This window comes from Podarcis filfolensis, assembly GCF_964270895.1.
Source record: "Podarcis filfolensis genome assembly, chromosome: 16".
NCBI lineage: Eukaryota > Metazoa > Chordata > Lepidosauria > Squamata > Lacertidae > Podarcis > Podarcis filfolensis.
Window position 1 is genome coordinate 10,216,547 of NC_139620.1, and position 20,912 is coordinate 10,237,458.

General features: G+C 44.0%; 1 protein-coding gene across 1 annotated transcript; it reads right to left on the reverse strand.

Moving 5' to 3' along the window:
- Positions 1–2,680: 2,680 nt before the first annotated feature.
- Positions 2,681–17,921, reverse strand: FCER1G (Fc epsilon receptor Ig). The gene is made up of 6 exons (XM_083591653.1): positions 17,570–17,921; positions 10,035–10,126; positions 7,901–7,948; positions 7,125–7,145; positions 3,221–4,548; positions 2,681–2,958 (listed from the first exon to the last, which is right to left on the reverse strand). Exons 1-5 carry the CDS (start codon positions 17,622–17,624, stop codon positions 4,447–4,449), a joined length of 318 nt encoding a protein of 105 aa, XP_083447779.1. The 5' UTR covers positions 17,625–17,921; the 3' UTR covers positions 2,681–2,958; positions 3,221–4,446.
- Between the last annotated feature and the right edge of the window lie 2,991 nt (positions 17,922–20,912).

Below are 20,912 nucleotides of genomic sequence, written 5' to 3' on the forward strand. Positions count from 1 at the left end.
GAGCAGTTTCTGAGCTCTGGGTGCAGTACTGAGCCTAAGATTTCAGATTATAACTGCACAGTGGAAGGAAAGGAGGACCTTTTTCTGCCTCCCCATTTCCAGCTACTCTGAAGACTGGAGAAGAGACCCTATTACTGGGGTGGGTTGGGGAAGGACTAGACCATGTGAAAAACGAACATAATATTTTAGCTGCAGTTCATTCATTTTTAGCTTCGTATTCTTGTTATTAAAAAAGCGCACCGTTGCTGTGCCCATAACCTAGATTTAAGGTGCCATTTAGCTCCTAGCTTTCATATCTCAGTTTCTAACACTGCTCACAGGGTTGTCATATGGATAAAAAGGGGGAGAGGCAGAACCATGTGTGCCACCTCCCTTGAAGATATCTGAGATATAATAATATTTACTCCTGCATGCGGGCCCACAAAAGTTGTTTGATCAATGTCGAAAGAAGATTGGGCAAAAAAATATAACAATAAATAAATGTGTCCATCGTGGGAAGGGATGCTTCTGTATTCATTTCCAAATCTCTTTTAAAATGCCTGCCTGTCTGTAGCTGCTGCCTGCAATCCTGAAGACATAGCAACAGACTGGAGGTTGTCGCTTGTTTCCTTGTCGGTTAGGAAGCAACACTAAAATAAACTTGAGCTACATGAAGCCAAGGAAATGACTCACATTCAGTCACATCTCCTCACACAGACACACAAACCCCTCGCTTCTGCTCTTCCTGTCCATGTTCTTTATTGTGACCAGGCCAGGGAGGGTGTGTATAAGCCACAGATTGTGCAGAACTTTTATGTCTGAAAAATTCAAGATGAAATGAACCTCACCTTTTTTAATCTCCTTTCATGCCTTTGCCTGACAGGGCCCCCTCTGCACCATACATTATGGGTTGCCCCAGCCAGTCTGGGCGGCTTCCGACATACAGTGGTACCTCGGGTTACAGACGCTTCAGGTTACATACGCTTCAGGTTACAGACTCCGCTAACCCAGAAATAGTACCTCGGGTTAAGAACTTTGCTTCAGGATGAGAACAGAAATCGCAGGATGAGAACAGAAATCGCAAGGCAGTGGGAGGCCCCATTAGCTAAAGTGGTGCTTCAGGTTAAGAACAGTTTCAGGTTAAGAACAGTCCTCCGGAACGAATTAAGTTCTTAAACCGAGGTACCACTATATAAAAACATTAAACATTTAAAAAACTTCCCTACACGGGGCTGCCTTCTAACGGTTGCAGAGCTACTTATTTCCTTGGCTCTGGGGTTGCATAAATCCATACCCTCCAAAATTTCTCTGATGAAAATAGGGGCGTTCTAAGGAATAGCGGGGCATTCCAGGATCAAATCAGAAACTGGGATGGCTTTTCCCATCTTCCTCTCTGGCATCTGAGATGACTGCTTGTACTAGTTCTTGTCAGGAGATAAGGACATGTTTTACCAGTTATTACTGCATTTATACCCCACTTTTCCTACCCTCTCCATCTTATCCTCACAATAATCCTGTTGAGCAGGTTAAGGCCGGGAATGTGTGCGACTGGCCCAAGGCCACCCAATTAGCTGTGTGGGGATTTGAAATTTTGCCTCCCAGAACCTAGTCCCACAGTCTTAACACCTACACCACACTGGCTCTCAATACGTTGGGGCCTCCTACAGATGGAAAATTCAACGAAAAGGAGATGGCAGCATTCAGTAAGCTACCAATTCCGACCCGTTTAGAGAGCCAGCATTACCTCAATGTTCTTTGCTGTTGTTTCGGGGCTTTTGAAAGCAAACCACTACCTGCAGACTACCGATGCCTGTGGTCAAATTCTGTGAAACTTGACAAATGCAACCTGCCGTAAATGAACCACAGGCTTAGCAGCCGTTGGATCATAGAAATGATTGCTCGGCGGAGGCCCTTCAACACACAGCTGCAAGCAAATTATCATTTAGTTAACAGTGTTCTTCAACCTTCGGCTACAACTCCAATCATTCCTAACATTGGCTAAGCAAGTCTGGCTATGACGAGAGTTGTAATTCAACACTGTCTAGGGACCTAGAGTTGAAGAACACTAGTTCCAGGAACTTGCATTCAGGAGCATTACATAGTTATTGCAGCTAGTAGCCAATGCTAGCCTTTTCCTCCATTAAATTGTCTAATCTTCTTTTAAAGCCATCCAAGTTGGTGACCATCACTACCTATAAATAAAACAATACTCGGCCTTAATGGCTAGGAAGTAACATACGAACAAGTTCTAGAAAACCTAAAATAACACGATGGTTATTCAATTCGTTTCTGCATAAATAATACTACATGGCAAACTGTTTGCACCAGGCATTCTACCAGTGTGGTGTAGTGGTTAGAGTGCTGGATTAAGACCTAGGAGACCAGGGTTCGAATTCCCGCTCAGCCATGAAGCTCACTGGGTGACCTTGGGCCAGTCACTGTCTCACAGACTAACCTACCTCACAGGTAGGTTGTGAAGGTAAAAGGGAGAGGGAAAGAAACATGCATGCCACTTTGAGCTCCTTGGAGGAAAAGGTGGGATATAAATGCAATAAAAATAAATAAATGAACAAACTCCAACTGAAACCCACAAATAAGCACGCTGCACAATTTATGATTACTATTCCTTCAATATTTTGTGTTGGGGCAGAAGGTGTTGGACAGCTATGTAATAAAGAAACAGAGAGAGGCAGTGAACACGTTGACTTTTCATTACATTTATTTATTTAGCATTTTCAGGGCTGCTTGCAGCAAATAATAAAATCATATATATACACAGAGCAATCTAGTGAAACAGACAAGGGCAGAGATAGTTGTCTCCAACATAATCAAATCAGCAACTTTTAAAACAGGCTTAGAAGGAGGATTTTCTTGGTTGTACTGACCCTTAGGTCGTCTGCAGACTGTCAATATTTTGTGAGAAGGATTCAGGCACAAACTGGACAGGTAGGTAGGTTTAATTGAAGTGCAAATAAACTACTGTATTTTTCGCTCTATAGGACGCACCAGACCACAAGACACACCTAGTTTTTGGAGGAGGAAAACAAGAAAAAAAATATTCTGAATCTCAGAAGCCAGAACAGCAAGAGGGATCACTGCGCAGTGAAAGCAGCAATCCCTCTTGCTGTTCTGGCTTCTGGGATAGCTGCGCAGCCTGCATTCGCTCCATAAGACGCACACACATTTCCCCTTGCTTTTTAGGAGGGAAAAAGTGAGTCTTATAGAGCAAAAAATACGGTACTTTTTAAAAAAAAACACCCACCCACAGAGACAGACTTTTTGTGACATGGAAAGTGATCGGAAAGTACATTTAAAAGTGTGTGATGAACAAATGGCTAATGGGAAGATAAGTAAACACAAGCAAACCAGGAGGAGTGAACTTTGTCATATAGCCTTCCTGCAAACCAGAGGTGGTGTGCTCTGGGGTCACGGGGTTGAAGACCCTGCTACTATATCTGCAGCAAGGTCCCAGAAGAGTCCAGGAGTTGCCCAATCAGGATGAAATGAGCGCGTTTTATGCACTGAAAAGTCTTTTCACCCTTTCTGCCAAAAAGGCATACAGTAGGGCAAAGTATTCGTAAAAAAATTATATATTTAGTGAAAATAACATACAAAAATGCATAATGTTAGGGAAAATGTGTTGCAAAAATATCTATATTAGTCAAAGCTGCATACAAAAATATGTTAGGAGAATTCTGTACTCAGATGCTGATGATTTAAAAAATAATAATCTGCAAATTAGGAACAAATTAGGAACAAAGGAAATATACCAAGTCAGACCATTGGTCCATCTAGCCACAGCTGTTCAGGATTTAATACAGGAGGTATTCCCAGCTCTATGAGCCACAGCTCTTCCCCACAGTTCTGGAAATGTGGAGAAAAGAAGACTGGGAAGATGAGGAACTTGGAGAACCAAAACTGACAAATTTGTTCATCTCTAACTCCCAGCCAGGAATCCTGATTGCACTTACATTGCTAAGCTATTGACATGATTTTCCAAACAAGCTATGGACATGTTATTTAAAAACAGCAGGAGAACGGAGCCATAAGTATTATTATTTTTAAATACAGATTAATAAAAGCTGGCACTTCTTTCTTGCCCACCCTCAAGCTGTCCCACTGTGGAAGACGTCAAATCGGCAAACATAAGGGTTTCTAATACAACAGGCAAAATCTGTGGTAGGTTGGGGAATCTGTGGTCTGCCATGAGAAATGTCGGACTCCACTTCCCATCAGCTCCAGCCTGCATGGCCAATGGTCAGGGATGATGGGAGTTGTAGTCCAGCAACATCTGCCAGCCCCTTCCTGGTCTACTGTGCCATCAAAATCACTTTAGGCAATGTGCCGGCAAGGTGGCATATTCCATGCAGGTACAGCAAAGGGTGCAGAGACAGTCCTTCTTCTGACGTCAAAATATAGTTGCGTAATTTCAGGTGTTGAGGAGGGGTACTCCACAAGACAGTGTTCCTATCCCACCAAGGTTTCTGCTTCTGCAGGGGGCTGCTCCTTCGGGTCAGTTTTGAGGCGCGTAAGAGTTTGATAAGTTGCGGGCTCATGAGGGCCAAGGCCCTGTAAATGAAGAGAAAGAGAGATGGGTCGTGGAAAGCAAACATGCCTAAGTTAGGCGAAACTCACACTAAAACGCATATGAAATTTCACGAGGATGGGCTATTGTGGTGCTTTAAATATACGGTGTGGATACCACCTGAGCGGAGCCGGCCTTCCCACCACCAGCACCCCTACTTTTAAAGGTAAAGGTAAAGGGACCCCTGACCATTAGGTCCAGTCGTGAGTGACTCTGGGGTTGCGGCGCTCATCTCGCTTTATTGGCCGAGGGAGCCACGTACAGCTTCCGGGTCATGTGGCCAGCATGACTAAGCCGCTTCTGGCGAACCAGAGCAGCGCACGGAAACGCCGTTTACCTTCCTGCTGGAGTGGTACCTATTTATCTACTTGCACTTTGACGTGCTTTTGAACTGCTAGGTTGGCAGGAGCTGGGACCGAGCAACGGGAGCTCACCCCGTGGCGGGGATTCGAACCACCTACCTTCTGATCGGCAGGTCCTAGGCTCTGTGGTTTAACCCACAGCACCACGAGAGGCACAATTATGCCACCCCCTAACTTTTGTCATTCAAAGCCCCCAACGTCCTGTCAAGGCGGATCTGAACTGAAAACGTTCTCCACAGTACAAAAAGCATATTGCTTCTTTCCTGTGGTCATTCTGTTGTTCAGTAAAACAGACTTATTAACTGATTTAAAACACACACACACCCTGGTTGGCAACAAGATTGATAGCATGATAAATAGATCACAAGTCTGTAGTGAAAAAACACGGCTATATTTATAACCAGCTGCCATTTATATTTGATTTGATCTGCTTTTGAAGCTTGTTTACTACTTTAAGCATTAAAAACAACAACACAGGGATAGCCAACTGGTCCTGTGAGAACAGGATGCTGGACTAGAGGGGCTCTGGCCTGATCCAGCAGGTTCTGCTTATGTCTTTACAGGATTCGGCAAATTTATGGGTGATTAGACTTATCAATGGATGCAGGTGGTGCTGTGGGTTAAACTACAGAGCCTAGGACTTGCTGATCAGAAGGTCAGCGGTTCAAATCCCCATGACGGGGTGAGCTCCCGTTGCTCGGTCCCTGCTCCTGCCAACCTAGCAGTTTAAAAGCACGTCAAAGTGCAAGTAGATAAATAGGTACCACTCCAGCGGGAAGGTAAACGACGTTTCCGTGTGCTGCTCTGGTTCACCAGAAGCGGCTTAGTCCTGCTGGCCACATGACCCGGAAGCTGTACGCCGGCTCCCTTGGCCAATAAAGCGAGATGAGTGCCGCAACTCCAGAGTCGGCCACGACTGGACCGAATGGTCAGGGGTCCCTTTACCTTTTATACATGGGGGCGTCTTATAGATGCAAAAATTTGGTATTTGAATGACCAGTTTCTTTGAATGACAAGGGGTGAGAGTTGCTATTGAGCTCGGGACCCCAAACCCTCCAACATGCTGAGTCCCAAAACCGGGATGTGCGTCTTCCTGGCTGTCTTCCCACACGAGTCATGTGACCCACACAATATTACGGAGCAAAAAATACGTGCTTTGGGGGGAACTGTGCTTTCACACAACAGCACCATGCAAGATCGTGGCCCACCCCAAAAGCTATTTTTTCAGGGTGATATATAATAGATATATAATAAATGTTCATAAATGCACGAAGCAAACACGTACATAAATATATAAACGACATGTCTGAAGTAGTACAGGAAAACCGTCCTGAAACCATTTTGATTCCCAAGCTGACCAAGTGTTTCTCTGCAAGCAGGGAGGGGGTGAGGAACCCTTCCCATTGTCTCAGGAATTAAGAAATCACCATCTCAAAGGAGTGGCCAGACTACCAGGAAAGGCAATCAGATAAGGCATTGTCAGATAACCTGGCAGACAGGAAAAACAACAGCATTCAAATTTCTGTTGTAGACCACCTTTTCTGTGATGTATGTATGATGTTTGTGGGGGGTGGTCTTGGGTTACACCCCTTCTGTGATGAATGTATGATTTATGGAGGGTGGTCTTGAGCTCTAGGGAAGGCAATTTAAAATGTCTATATACGGACAGGCACACCTTGGTTCCGGGTCCTCCTTCTCCTGCGTGTGAAGGGGGCACCCTGTTGCAAAAGCTCAATAAAGATCAGGCTTACTAGCTGCTTTGCTTCTCAATATTCTCTGGTTGGCCTCTGTTATTTTCTCCAATTGATGGAGAACCTACAAAGGACTCTATAAGGGCTCTTTAAGGGAATAAGGGCAGATTTTTGTTTATTACAAGGGTGAGATCTCAAAATAGCCACCATGCTCTCGCTGGGGGAAAATGGGATGTTCCGGTTTTTCCGGGACACTTGCTGGGTATGGGGGTTCCCTCGGGCATCTGGTTGGCCACTGTGAGAACAGGACATTGCACTAGATGGGCCATTGGTCTGATCCTGCAGCCAGGCTCTTGCTTTGTTCTTAGGCCTGAAACCCTGGACAGCCTCTGCCTGTCAGTGTTGGCAATAATGAGCTAGATGGAGCAGAGGTCTGGCTAAGTTTGAAGGCAGCTTCCTGTGTTCCTATCCCAGCCCAACCCCAGAAAATCGTTGGCAGACACTTACGGTATAGATTCCTTCCATTTTCTGCAAAAGAGGAAGACAGAGAATGGCATGAGATTTCCGAGGAACAGAAAGCAAAACAATATAATGCACCCCCTTCACTTTCCCTTTCCCTTCTCTTCATCTTCACCAGTGTGAACACCAAACCTTTAAAGCTCATTCTTTCCCTCAAAGAATTCTGGGTGCTGTAGTTTACCCCTCACAGAGTTACAATTCCCAGAATCTCTTAGCAAACTACAGTGCCCAGAATTCTTTGGGGGGGGGAATATCCCTCAAATGTGCTTTCAAAGAAGACTGCCCACCCACCAACCCTGCTCTTTATTTCAGAAGGGATGCGATAAAAGCAGAAGAAAATACAAAAGCAACATCCAAGCCATGAATGTGTTAAATCTCTGTTCGAAGTAGAAAGGGTGCAAAAGCCACAATAACTTCTTTAAACAAATCACAGTCTTCTTTGTCTACCCCCCTCATTTTTCTATGGTGCATGGGAACGACTCTTATGTCTTTAGCAGGCAGCGACTCAACAGGTGCTGTTGCCGCCATTGCTCCATTCCTGTGCTAAGAAAAACACCTCCAGTTGAATTTCTGCCTACAGTTTCATTAACAGGTCTTAGGCCCTCTTTAATAAACACCAGGAAGTGGAGTTTGGCACGGGTGCTGAGAATGGTTGGGAGACCACGTCTGGCTGCTTCCAGCCTATCAGCCCATCCTTAGCCTGACACGCTGCAAATGCCATATAAATGCTAAATATCATTTAAGTGAAAGGAGCAAGGAGGTACCTCGTAGTGGGAAGGAGGGGGAAGCTTCGATTTCCTTCGGTATTGGATCTAAAGAGATAAAACATATAAACAGAGTCAAATAAATCATTTATAAACTTAAAGTAACAACAGACATTAACTCCACACAGCAAATGTCTCTCATTTCTTTTTAATCCGTTTGAATGTCACAGAAAGGCCATTCACTAACTATGGAGCAACTTGTGGAGAGACAGCCTGCAGTTTAACAAACTGAAGGACATCGTCCTCTTTCTATGCTCCTTCCGATGGAAACATGCACATGGGGACAGATATACCCCTGCTTTAAGTCATTTGCATACGGTCTTCTCATGTATATTATTTACTTCAAAGCTTGACGACTAAACTCTTTCGCGACGAAACATCTGATTACCGGTACGACGTCTGAGCACTGAACCAACTGATATATCACAGGTGGACTCTTTATTTTCTGCGTTTGCCGTTGTGTGAGATAAAAACCATTTGGGAAAGAAACTACCCTTGCCATTTTTAGGGGCGTCCATATTTAGGGACGTTTATTGTTTGTTCACAAATAGTTGCCTTGGTGATATTATCTTGTGTTGATTGCAGTGGTTTGAGTGGCAGATTTAAGCTGCAGAGACCCAGGTTCAAATGCCCACTCAAGCTATGAAGTTTGAGGGTGACTTTGAACTCATTCTCATTCACTCATTCTCACACACACATGCGCACTCATGCCTCATCTGCACTGTTCATTTAAAGTCAGTATCCGATCACTTTAAACAGTCATGGCTTCCCCCAGAGAATCCTGGGAACTATAGTTTATCAAACCTGTTGAGGGTTGTTAGGAGAACCTCACTTCCACTCACAGAGTTATAATTCCCAAAGTGGTTTAGCAATCAATCCCTCCTCACAGGGAACTCTGGGAATTGTAGCTCTGTGGGGGAATGTGGTGTGTGGGTGTGTGTACTGTAACAACTATAAGCTCCCTTAGCAAACAACATTTTCCCAGGATTCTTTGGACAAAGCCATGACAGTTTAAAGGGCTTCTTTCAATGTCTGGCACAGATGTCGCCAAAGTATGGTGTATCTCACAGGGTTCTAGTGAGAATAAAACAGGAAGGAAGGAAAAACAATGTACAGTGGTACCTCGGGTTACAGACGCTTCAGGTTACATACGCTTCAGGTTACAGACTCCGCTAACCCAGAAATAGTGCCTCGGGTTAAGAACTTTGCTTCAGGATGAGAACAGAAATCGTGCTCCGGCGGCACGGCGACAGCAGGAAGCCCCATTAGCTAAAGTGGTGCTTCAGGTTAAGAACAGTTTCAGGTTAAGAACAGACCTCTGGAACGAATTAAGTACTTAACCCGAGGTACCACTGTATGCTGCTCTAGCTCCACCAAGGAAGGGTGGGATTTATTATTATTATTATTATTATTATTATTATTATTATTATTACTATTATCATTATTAAGGTAAATAAATACAGCCAGTTAGGCAACATTTAAATGGCAGCAACTCTTTAAATTATCTGTTCATGAAGCAGTATTCATTTACTTAGATATTCTGCACATCAGGTCCCTGCCCTCCAGGAGCTTACAATCCACATTTTTTTTCCAGTGGGAAGAGACCGAGGCTGCATCCATACAGTACAGTTAAAGTAGTATCATACCATTTTAAACCACACTGATTCAAGTGGTATGGTACTGTTTTAAATGTATAGTACACATAGGGACCAGATAACCCCAAGAGGGGAGAGCAGGATGAGGCCTTGAAGAGGCCCAGCAACAAGTCAGCAATTGGATAGCAGACTAAGCAGGCACAAAGCACAACTCCCAATGATACAGTGTCTCCCCCCCCCCCTATTTAAATTACAGTATTATTATGTTTAATTGCATTATGCCTATAAGTTAGCATATACAAATTGAATGGAAATGGCTGCCTTCTTTTTCAGTGATGCACAGGAGAGGATCTTTTGTGGCACATTCATTCATTTGTGAATACAGTAAATACATAAATGAACTTCTCCCTGCAAAAAACCCACTTCTGTGACAAATTTCCTTCAGTTGACTGATGCGTATGTCATTTAGCTTTTAGATCACCTGTCCCTTGCATTAAGATCAAGACATATGCATCTCAGAGAGCCATTAAAAGACTCACCTTCAGCCGGCAGTACAGGAATGTGAGGATTATACCGTAGACAAACAGGATCCCATCCAAGATGTAGCACAACTGAGGTTCCCTCAGCGCCTCTGCAGGGAAACAAGGTGCATTTTGTGACTTCTTCAAAACTGTGCCACCAGCCTGCGCATACTGGATATGTTCCCTTCTGGATCAGGCCAAAGGCCCATCTAGGCCCCATTCACACCTTACATTTAAAGCAGAATCATACCCCTTTAAAAAGTCATGGTTTTCCTCAAAGGATTCTGGGAGCTATGGTTTGTTGAGGGTGCGGAGAGTTGTTTTGTTTTAAATAATGTTATAATTTGTATGTATTTGTTTCTTAATTTAATCCTTTTACATCGTTTTGTATGATTTGTGGCATTTTATGTATTGTGATTTGCTGCTATTTTTATCGATTATAGATGAGTAATTATTTATTGTAATAAGTGTAAACTGTCTAATTATTGCTGATGTTTAACTTTAGTGTGGGGTGGAAGCCACCCAGAGTGGCTGGGGCAACTCACCCAGATGAGTGAGGTATGAATAAAATTATTATTATTATTATTATTATTATTATTATTATTATTATTATTATTATTGGTGCTTTTTTCCTTTAAAAATGTTTAGGGGTACTCTCATTTTCCTACCCATATTGAAATACTGCCCCTCAATGAGAAAGATGTTAAGCGCGTAAGTAAATTTTATGAGAAACTTGTTTTGGAAAACTGTTACAATGATATATACTGAAATTCAGCCAGGGGCATATGAGGAAGTCACTTAACAATGTTACTAAGAGTGGACTAAGTATGGTTAGGATTTATGTTTGTTTGTGTGTTTATAAAAATTGGAAAATCAATAAAAAAATTGAAAAATATATATGAAATACTGCCCCTCAATGAGGCCAAACTTAGATTCACAAAATGTTTAGGGGTATGCGTACCCCTGTGTACCCCCAGAAAAAAAGCACGGATAATAATAATAGGAAGCCCCTATTCCCCTCACAGCTCTCATACCCTCCAACGTTTCTCCAATGAAAATAGGGACGCCCTAGTCTATACGCTCCAAAGTTTCTCTGATGAAAATAGGGATGTCCTAACAAAATTTCTCTGGTAGCATGAATAGTAGAATTATAGAATCATAGATCTATAGGAAGGATCTTGAGGGTCACCCTTGCGATAGAAGAATACGCAGGTGGCACATCGGGGGATCAAACCCATGAGCTTTGCATTAGCAGCACCATGCTCCAAGCCAACTGAGCTAACTGCCACCCTTGGTGAAACTCACAGGAAAACAGCCCCTGTTATGTACTGAAGTTCTCACCCTGGGCCAGCAGGGGGATACCGTAGATAGTTATGCAAATAAGGGATTGAAAGTGGCGTTCAGTGATTGGATAGTTTTAGAAAATTGTTACAGTTACATTGTACTAGAGCTCTATATAAGCAGGCTGGCTGAACCCTTCAGTTCAGTTCTGTTCTGGCCTGTGAATAAACAAGAGCTGTTTGAAGAATCTCTGTGTCATCTGATATGTTCACCCACAACTTAACAGCCCCAAATCTTACACTGGACACTTGGTGCCCCTCACTCTGGAATATAGCTATAATGGAGAAAATCAAATTTGAGATTTCAACAAGGGCTAGGACCTCCAGACGCTTTTTATATGATTTGGTATTCCTTTATTACATTATACTACAGAGCCTGCATTTTCAGGACAACCAGTGCTATTTTTATAGAAAAGGAAATGCCATAACTCACCACTAGCACCTCCCTTGTTCTCTTATAATGGCAATGGCTTATATTGAGAGGTGCCAGAACTGAGTTCCGGTGAGTTCAAGCTAGGAAAAAAAGCCCTGACAAAATCACAAGCCTGGTAAATCTGGAACTATACTTGTTGGCAGCATTTCCCCCCCTAACTTTTTTCTTTCATGACATGGTCTATGTGACTTGGGCTGGATCTACACACAGGGTGGGAAACACTATAAATAAGTCAGAAATTAAATCGTTACAACAAAAGAAAAGAAAAATGCTACGGAAAATTGCACAGAATTTTTTTTGCTCTCCAGCGTCATCTGGTGTTGCATGTTTATAAGGCATTCAAACACTATTTTTTGACTAGGTGAGTACAGTGTTGCCTTGGTTCTCAAACGCCTTGGTACTCAAACAACTTGGAACCCAAACACTGCAAACCCGGAAGTAAGTGTTCCGGTTTGCAAACTTTTTTCAGAAGCTGATTGTGCTCCGTTTTGAGTGTTACGCTTCCAATTTGAGTGCCACACTTCCGTTTGAGTGTTACACTGAGGTCTGTCTGTTTTTGCGATTTATTTTGCATTTTTGTTTTTGCGGCTTTTTTGTTTTGTTTCTGTGACTGATTGTGTGACTGCAGTACATTGTTTATTGCTTTCATTTTATGGATCAGTGGTCTCGTTAGATAGTAAAATTCATGTTAAATTGCTGCTTTAGGGGTTGTTTTTAAAAGTCTGGAACGGATTAACCCATTTTGCATTACTTTCTATGGGAAAGCGCGCCTTGGTTTTGGAACGCTTTGGTTTTGGAACGGACTTCCGTAACGGATTAAGTTTGAGAACCAAGGTACCCCTGTACTTGTACACAGGACCAAGTTTTTAAAGTCTATTAGTATAATGTGTGTGTGTAATGACAAACCTGTTTCTGTAAGTATTCGTTCCAGGGACCCAAAGAAGGGATAAAGAGCTGAGCACATAAATTAGCTGCTATCGCCTTTTTGTGGTGATGAAAAAGCATCAGATTAGCAAACACTTCGCTAAACCACAGGTAGCAGTAGCAGCAGATCTCATACCACTGATAGGACACAAATGTAAAGTGTGGAGGGTGGGGCGGGGGGGGGGAGAGCAGAGAGGCTACGCAGCTCCTGTGATCTGAGACCACCAACACTCTACAGGGCAATTTGTACGCACGGGATATCTATTTTGGATGCCTCTGCTAGAGATGTGGGCAAGCCGCCCTGTCTTTTCCGGAACAGGTTTTGGACAGCACACAAGATGGTGATTACTTAGAAGCTTCAGAAATAACTGTATTAAGAGAAGGCTGGATTAAGACCATTAGAGACCCAAAGCATTGAAAATATTATGATGGGCCGCCCATACGTAATTCAAAATAAAAACAATACGGAATTGTATTTTTTGAAATGATACTTTACTTACATGTGCATGATGAAAATAAACTAGATTATTTTTAGATTTTCCAATTGCAAAATTCAGCGTCCCCCCCCCTTAATCAAATGTTGAATTCTTTATTAAAAAACAATCTCTTTGTTCATGCCCCTGCTTGCTGGTGCCCTAAGCACTTACTTAGTCTGCTTTTGCAGCACTGTATTAAGCCTATAAATGGTGAAAGCTGAAAGGTATCTCATTAAATTATGGGTACAGCAGAATTTGGACAATTTCATTGTCAGAAAAATGAACTGATGTGACTAAAAAGGTTCAGGGAAGGTCAGACAAGGATCCTTTCCGTACTGATTGCTTACCTTTTCTTCATTATATCAACAGTTATAATAAAGCAAGGAAACCACTTCACGCACATGGCCAGCTCTGGAGAGGTGATAATTTCAGTATTTGACCCTCACAGTTTTTGCGTTGTGTTATTTACATTCTTTGGAAATCTTTGGGGTATTTTGGATTCCATACTTGTATTTTCTGTTCTGTTTATGTGCATTCTGTTCTCAGTTCTTATTGGTTACATAAAATTAAATAAAAATACATTAAAAAATAAATAAATAATTGCATTTCTTCGGACAAGAGGTGGGGATGGGAATTGACTTCAGCTTGCATTTCAGACTTACCAGATTTGCTCCTTCTGAAACAATACACGAGCTGAAACACAACCACCAGGTGAAATTTGCATTCATCAAATTTTTGAAATGCCATTCTCCAGACAAGTGATGTGCACAAAAAAATGCACAGATGGGGGTCTGTGCCTTGAGATTCCTGCATGACAGGGGGTAGGACTAGATGGCCCTCGAGGTCCCTTCCAGCTTCACAATGCTACGTTTCTATTACTAGGGTAAATTGTGTGTCTAAAATGCATGTGTTACTAAAAGCAACTTACAAAAATGCATTGCATATGGGGAAGTGGCTTTGCGAAAACCTGTATGTAGGCAAAACGGCACACAAAAATACATACATGAGGGCAATGCACTTAAATATACAGTGGTACCTCGGGTTAAGGGACGCAGGTGGCGCTGTGGGTTAAACCACAGAGCCTAGGACTTGCTGATCGAAAGGTCGGCAGTTCGAATCCCTGCGGCGGGGTGAGCTCCCGTCGTTCGGTCCCAGCTCCTGCCCACCTAGCAGTTCGAAAGCACCCCTAAGTGCAAGTAGATAAATAGGGACCGCTTTCTAGCGGGAAGGTAAACGGCGTTTCTGTGTGCGGCGCTGGTGCTGGCTCGCCAGATGCAGCTTTGTCATGCTGGCCACGTGACTTGGAAGTGTCTTCGGACAGCGCCGGCTCCCGGCCTCTTGAGCGAGATGAGCGCGCAACCCTAGAGTCGGTCACGACTGGCCCTGACGGGCAGGGGTACCTTTACCTTTACCTTTTTACCTCGGGTTAAGAACTTAATTCGTTCTGGAGGTCTGTTCTTAACCTGAAACTGTTCTTAACCTGAAGCACCACTTTAGCTAATGGGGCCTCCTGCTGCTGCCGTGCCACTGGAGCCCGATTTCTGTTCTCATCCTGAAGCAAAGTTCTTAACCCGAGGTACTATTTCTGGGTTAGCGGAGTCTGTAACCTGAAGCGTATGTAACCTGAGGTACCACTGTATGTATGTATGTGTACATATATATATATATATATATTCACAAGCTGATGGAGAACTAAAGACTGGGAAAAGGAGAAACTCAGTGAAACCTAAATAGACACAATTGCCCATCCCTGTTGTGAAAGCTGCTCTATGCTATTGCTGAGGTCTAACTGAGCATTGTCTACCTGTGCTGTTTGGCAGCTGTTCTCCGGGGTCCTGCCTTTCCTATTCCTACCTGGAGACAATGCCAGGGATTCATCCTAGAACCTTTTGTACACAAAGCACATGATCTATGGCTGAGCTACAATATTACAGACTGTGCCTTAGCCTAGTGCTGCACAGGGAGCAATCTTCTACCAACCAGACCACTGACCCACCAAACTCAGTATTGTCTACACAGACTGGCAGCAGCTCTTGGGGGTTTCCAGACAGGGGTTTCCCCCTATCCTAGCTGGAGATGTTGGGGATTAAGTTTGGGACCTTCCACCTGCAACACAAATATTCTACCACTTGGCCACATCTCCGTGATCCTGCCATGAGCACAGTGGAACAAAATCCGAAAGCCGCAGAGAGGCAGGAACAGACAAGGGGTGAGATGCCCCTTTTAAGAATCGAAATTCCTGCCTGTCATCTGGTTTGAGCAGACGATGGTTGTGCCCGATGGTGACCCTTGTTAAGGGAATCAGTTTTGCTTTCCTAGAAGAGACCCATGTTCTCCTTTCAAGTTTAGAGGCTGTACGTCAGGTGTAGGCAGCCTAAAGCCCGGGGACAGGATGCGGCCTAGTCGCCGTCTCAGTCTGGCCCGCAACTGGCCTCTAATACAAGAAAGTTTACCATACTGTAAAACTTAGCCTTTCAGAGGCACCCCTCCCAAAATAAACCTCCCTCTTTTTGTGGATGGCAGAAACAGATCCTTTATCTTAGCGCAGCGATGCAATCTAGCAATTGACTAGATATACTACAAAAGGATTAAACTGGTTGGCACAACATTAGTTTTCATTAAACAGGGCCAAACTTGTAGTGTTAGTGAACATGTGCCGTCATCTCTGCAATCCTATACATGGGGGTTCTGGCCAATGCTAGCTACTCAGAGTAGACCCAAGGAGATTAATTGACATGGCTAACTTAGGTTCATTAATTTCCATATGCCCACCCTGAGTAGAAATGAGTTGGGTGTATCTAATGTTGCTCAGAAGTGTGTGCTACTGAGTTCAGTCACGATTACCATGCCCTCCGACATTTCTCCAATGAAAACAGGGACATCCCATTCCAGAATGATAATTTTACTATTTATGCTCCCCACATCCTATTGGGTTGCCCCAGCCATTCTGTGCAGCTTCCAACATATATAAAAAACTTAATAAGGCATTAAACATTTTTAAAACTTCCCTATACGGGATTGTCTTCAGACGGCTTGGGGGTCAGATAACTCCATACCCTCCAACATTTCTTCAGTGAAAATAGGGACATCCTAAGGAAAAGTGGGACATTCTGGGATCAAATCAGAAACTGGGACAGCTTCTGGAAACTGGGATGTCCCTGGAAAATAAGGACACTTGGAGGGTCTGGTTTACACTCATGTAAGTGGATATGCAGGACTGCAGCCTCACAGATTAAAGAATTCTTAAAGTGGATCAGTATCCTCTTTTTTAATTGGTCAAAATATAAACAGTTGCATGTTACTAAAAATTTGATATGAATGCCTTTCAACATACCATTTAAGGTACAAATTTAGCACTTCCACTAAGAAAGGCCATATTTAAGGGATAGCCGCCCCCCCAATCCCTGACCCAGGGATGGGGGGGGATGTGAGGGGCAACAGCAACCAAGCGTGGTCTTACAGTCCCACCACATAAAACTGACCTTATTGCTTGATCAAATGAAACTTTAGTTGATTAATATACCAAGTCAAGCTTGCAACCCAGCTGTAAAGCAGAATCAGCATTTTTGCCGGGGGGTACTGGTTATAGTGGCGGCCTAGCAGTTGGGGGGGGAGATATTCAAACATCCTACCCCACCCCACCCCCATCAACCACTTTCTCTCTCAGCCTAAACTACCTCACTGGGTTGTTGTGAAAATAGAACAGAGGAGGGCCATTTTTTCTGCCACCCTGAACTTCTGAGGTGGGGAATGTAATCAAATACAAATTGTTGTAAACACACAGTGGGTTTAAATTGAGGCAAACTTAGTGGCTGCTATTGTTGTTGCAATTATTATTATTATTATTATTATTATTATTATTATTATTATTATTATATTTCCAATTAATGTACTTATATCCCTCCTTTCTCTCAAGCTGGAGAAATGTATAAACATTTAAAAACGCATACATAGAATACAAAGCAATAAAAACAAACGAGTTAAAAGCAATAATTAAAATACATCAGAACACAATCCTGATGTATTTTAGAGGTCCGGCAATTAAAGTCCAGTTTGCCCTGACAAAGAGACCCAGCGATCAGCACTCTCTGCCCCGTCATTTTCAAAAGCCTGTCCGAACAGGGCGCTCTGAACCTGCCGGCAGATGGATAACAAGGAGGGATGCGGTCTGATCTCTCTTGGGAGGGAATTCCGCAATATGGGAGCAGCCACAGAAAAGGCTCTCCCTCCTGCCACCGTCTCCCATGCCTCTGATGTCGATAGGACTGACGGAAGGCACTGATTTCTCAAACCTACAATCTCCATTCACTTCTCTTTTTGTGCACACATGCGGAAAGGCAGATGAGCGAAAGGCCATTTCTCCCAGCCCACCCGCTTTACCTGCTTCCTCCGCTGCCAGGAGAACCAGGAGGGCTGTCAAAATATACACCTTCATCCTTGAGAGGGGAGAGGGGCCAGGTCCAGTCGAGTGGCAGAGCTTCCCTCCCCAACAGGCAAGGTCAAGGGAGACGCAAGGCGAGAGCAACTGGCTAAATCCGGCTTGCCTACGCCTTCCTCCCAAGACAGGAGTGTCCAGCGTCTGAGCTGAGCTTCTGCTCTGCAGTGCTCAAGTCTTCAGCAGGACTGCCCACCAACCACAGAACACATGCTTTCCTGCTTTTGAGGCCGTAAACTTCTTGCTTCATGATAGCCGATCATTGGGCTCAGCCTGAAGTTCCCCTTTCTCCAGTTCAGGAACTGAGAAGCATGCAGTCCAGGGAGGAGGAGAAGAAGAAGGGATTATTATTATTATTATTCACAACATAATTGCCACTCCCCAATAATCTAAGGAAAATCGGCTAAGCCCGAATGCACCCATATTGAGATCGGAATTGCAAATGGTCAACCATCCCGTTTAAAGCAGGACATCCCAGAATTACAGAAACCATTCCTGCTTCTGATTGGATCCTGGAATATCCCATTTTTGGCCCGTCACTCTGGTGCAAGTCTGGTGCAAGATCCTATTTAATAATATACTCTGTCCATCTGACTGGGTTGCCCCAGCCACTCTGGGCTGCTTCCAACCTATATAAAAACATTTTTTTAAAAAGGTAAAGGATCCCTGACAGTTAAGTCCAGTCGTGAACGACTCTGGGGTTGCGGCACTCATCTCACTTTACTTGCTGAGGGAGCCGGCGTACAGCTTCCGGGTCATGTGGTCAGCATGACTAAGCCGCTTCTGGCGAAACCAGAGCAACGCACGGAAACGCCATTTACCTTCCCGCTGGAGCGGTACATATTTATCTACTTGCACGGGCGTGCTTTCGAACTTTTAGGTTGGCAGGAGCTGGGACTGAACAACAGGACCAAACAACGTCACGGGGATTTGAACTGCCGACCTTCTGACCAGCAAGCCCAAGGCTCAGTGGTTTACACCACAGCGCCGCCCACGTCCCATATAAAAACATAATAGAGCATTAAACATCAAATAACTTCCCTATACAGGGCTGCCTTCAGATGTCTTCTAAAGATTGTATAGTTACTTATCCCCTTGGCTCGGGGGTTGCATAACTCCAGCCCTGCAGCATTTATCTGGTGAAAATAGGGATGTCCTAAGTAGAAGTGGGACATTCTGGGATCAAATCAGAAACCGGGACGGCTTCTGTAAATCCCTGGAAAATAGGAACACTTGGAGGGTGTGCATTTAAAACACGATAACACCACTTTAAACAGTCGTGGATCTCCCACAAAGAGTCATGGGAGCTGACATTAGTAAATGTGCTGAAAGTTGCTAGGGGAACCCCTATTTCTCTCACAGAGCTAATTCCCCAGTGTTTCAGGATGAAAGCGATTGAATGTTAAGCCAATCTGTGAATTCTACAAAACCCAGCATTTTCTGGCCTACTTCTGAGTAAGCTGTCCCTGACACTCTTTCAGTGTATAAGGCTTCGCCTCTTGAGCTTTCCCATTGCTGAAAATACAGGTCTCGGTGCTTTAGCTTGGTTTGTTGAGACTACATTGCACCTTGAACTCTGATTTCGGGAAAGTGTTTCAGTCAAAGACTTTACTCTCCTTGAACTGAGGCCTTCGCACCTGAGAGCATTCCCCTCCACCAGGGTATGTGACCATATATTGAGTACCATACTGTACCAAAACATTTCATAGACAGTTAACTGCATTTTAGACTGTAGGCTCCTCAGGGCAGAGATCCCTTACTCTGAAGGCTCTATATACCAGCTTCTCCTGAACCTGGGGCCCTCAAGATGTTTTGAACTACAGCTCCCATGAGTCTCCATCAGCACTGCTGGCTGTAGTCCAACATATCTGGAGGGTATAAAACAAATAAATTATACTCTTGAGGACAGGCTCCGTTGTGTCTATTCACTGTCTTTGTTTCCATAAAAAAAATTAATAGCTTTAATGCATTTTCCAGGCTGTTCAAAGAAGATGGCAACAGCTCACGTCTCAACTGAGCAATTCATTTACTTGAGAGTTCCCTACATTTTTAAAAAAGGATAACAGGCGGCGCCAGTAAATGGATGCTTTAAACCCAGAAAGATACAGAGTGGGGAAAAAGCAGTTGCAAAAGTGCTTCTCTCTTGCTTGCTGGTCTTTCCCTTCTCCTACAAAAACAGCCTCAATGTGGGGGGCGGGGGAGTGAAATCAGATATTGGTATCTGATTTATCACATTCAGCATCTGGAAATTTTTAAATCGCCTATTCTTGAGAGTTTCCATCCAAGGCAGGCAGCAGAGGAGCTCTGTCTCCCTCAGAGAGAAAAAAACCAATTTACTCTTGCTTTCCATTGGACGCTTGCCTGCAGTCTGCCTTCAAATTAGGCCCACAGTGTGAACGCTCAGAGACTCATTGCACGGTACCCACAGAAGCCACAAATCCTCCAATATAGGCACACGCTTCAGCTGGCTTCAGCCGACCAAAGCAAAACACTTTTGTTCTTCATTTTGGAAGATGTGCCGCAGACTAAGGGTGGCAAAGGTCTCTTGATGCCTAGTGCTAATCCTGTAAGGTAAAGGGACCCCTGACCATTAGGTCCAGTCGTGACCGACTCTGGGGTTGTGGCGCTCATCTCGCTTTACTGGCCGAGGGAGCCAGCGTACAGCTTCCGGGTCATGTGGCCAGCATGACTAAGCCGCTTCTGGCGAACCAGAGTAGCGCACGGAAAGGCCATTTACCTTCCTGCCGGAGTGGTACCTATTTATCTACTTGCACGTTGATGAGCTTTTGAACTGCTAGATTGGCAGGAGCAGGGATAGAGCAACGGGAGCTCACCCCGTCGCGGGGATTCAAACCGCCGACTTCTGATCGGCAAGTCCTAGGCTCTGTGGTTTAACCCGTGCCCCGTGAGTGCTGATCCTGTACCAGGTGCCAAATAATGCTCCTTTCACACTTCTTAAAAAAAACCCCACAGTAACCTTTTAGTGTGGCTCTGGCTATACTTTGGAACTCCCTGACTCTTGATGTTAGGCAGGGGCCTCTGCTGTACTCTTTCCGGTGCCTGCTTAAAACACCATTGTTTGGGCAAGACTATCCAGAGATGTTAGACCGCTGCCATGTGTTTTGTTCTCTTTTATCTTACTGCTGATTTGAATTGTATTTTCAGCGTTCTTAAGTACTTGCTTTTAACTGTCTTTTATTGACATTATTTTTGTTTATTTCTGGAGGTTTCATTGCAATCAAGCATTATGTAAGTTTTGCTGCAGAAATGAAATTCGGAACTTGGCAA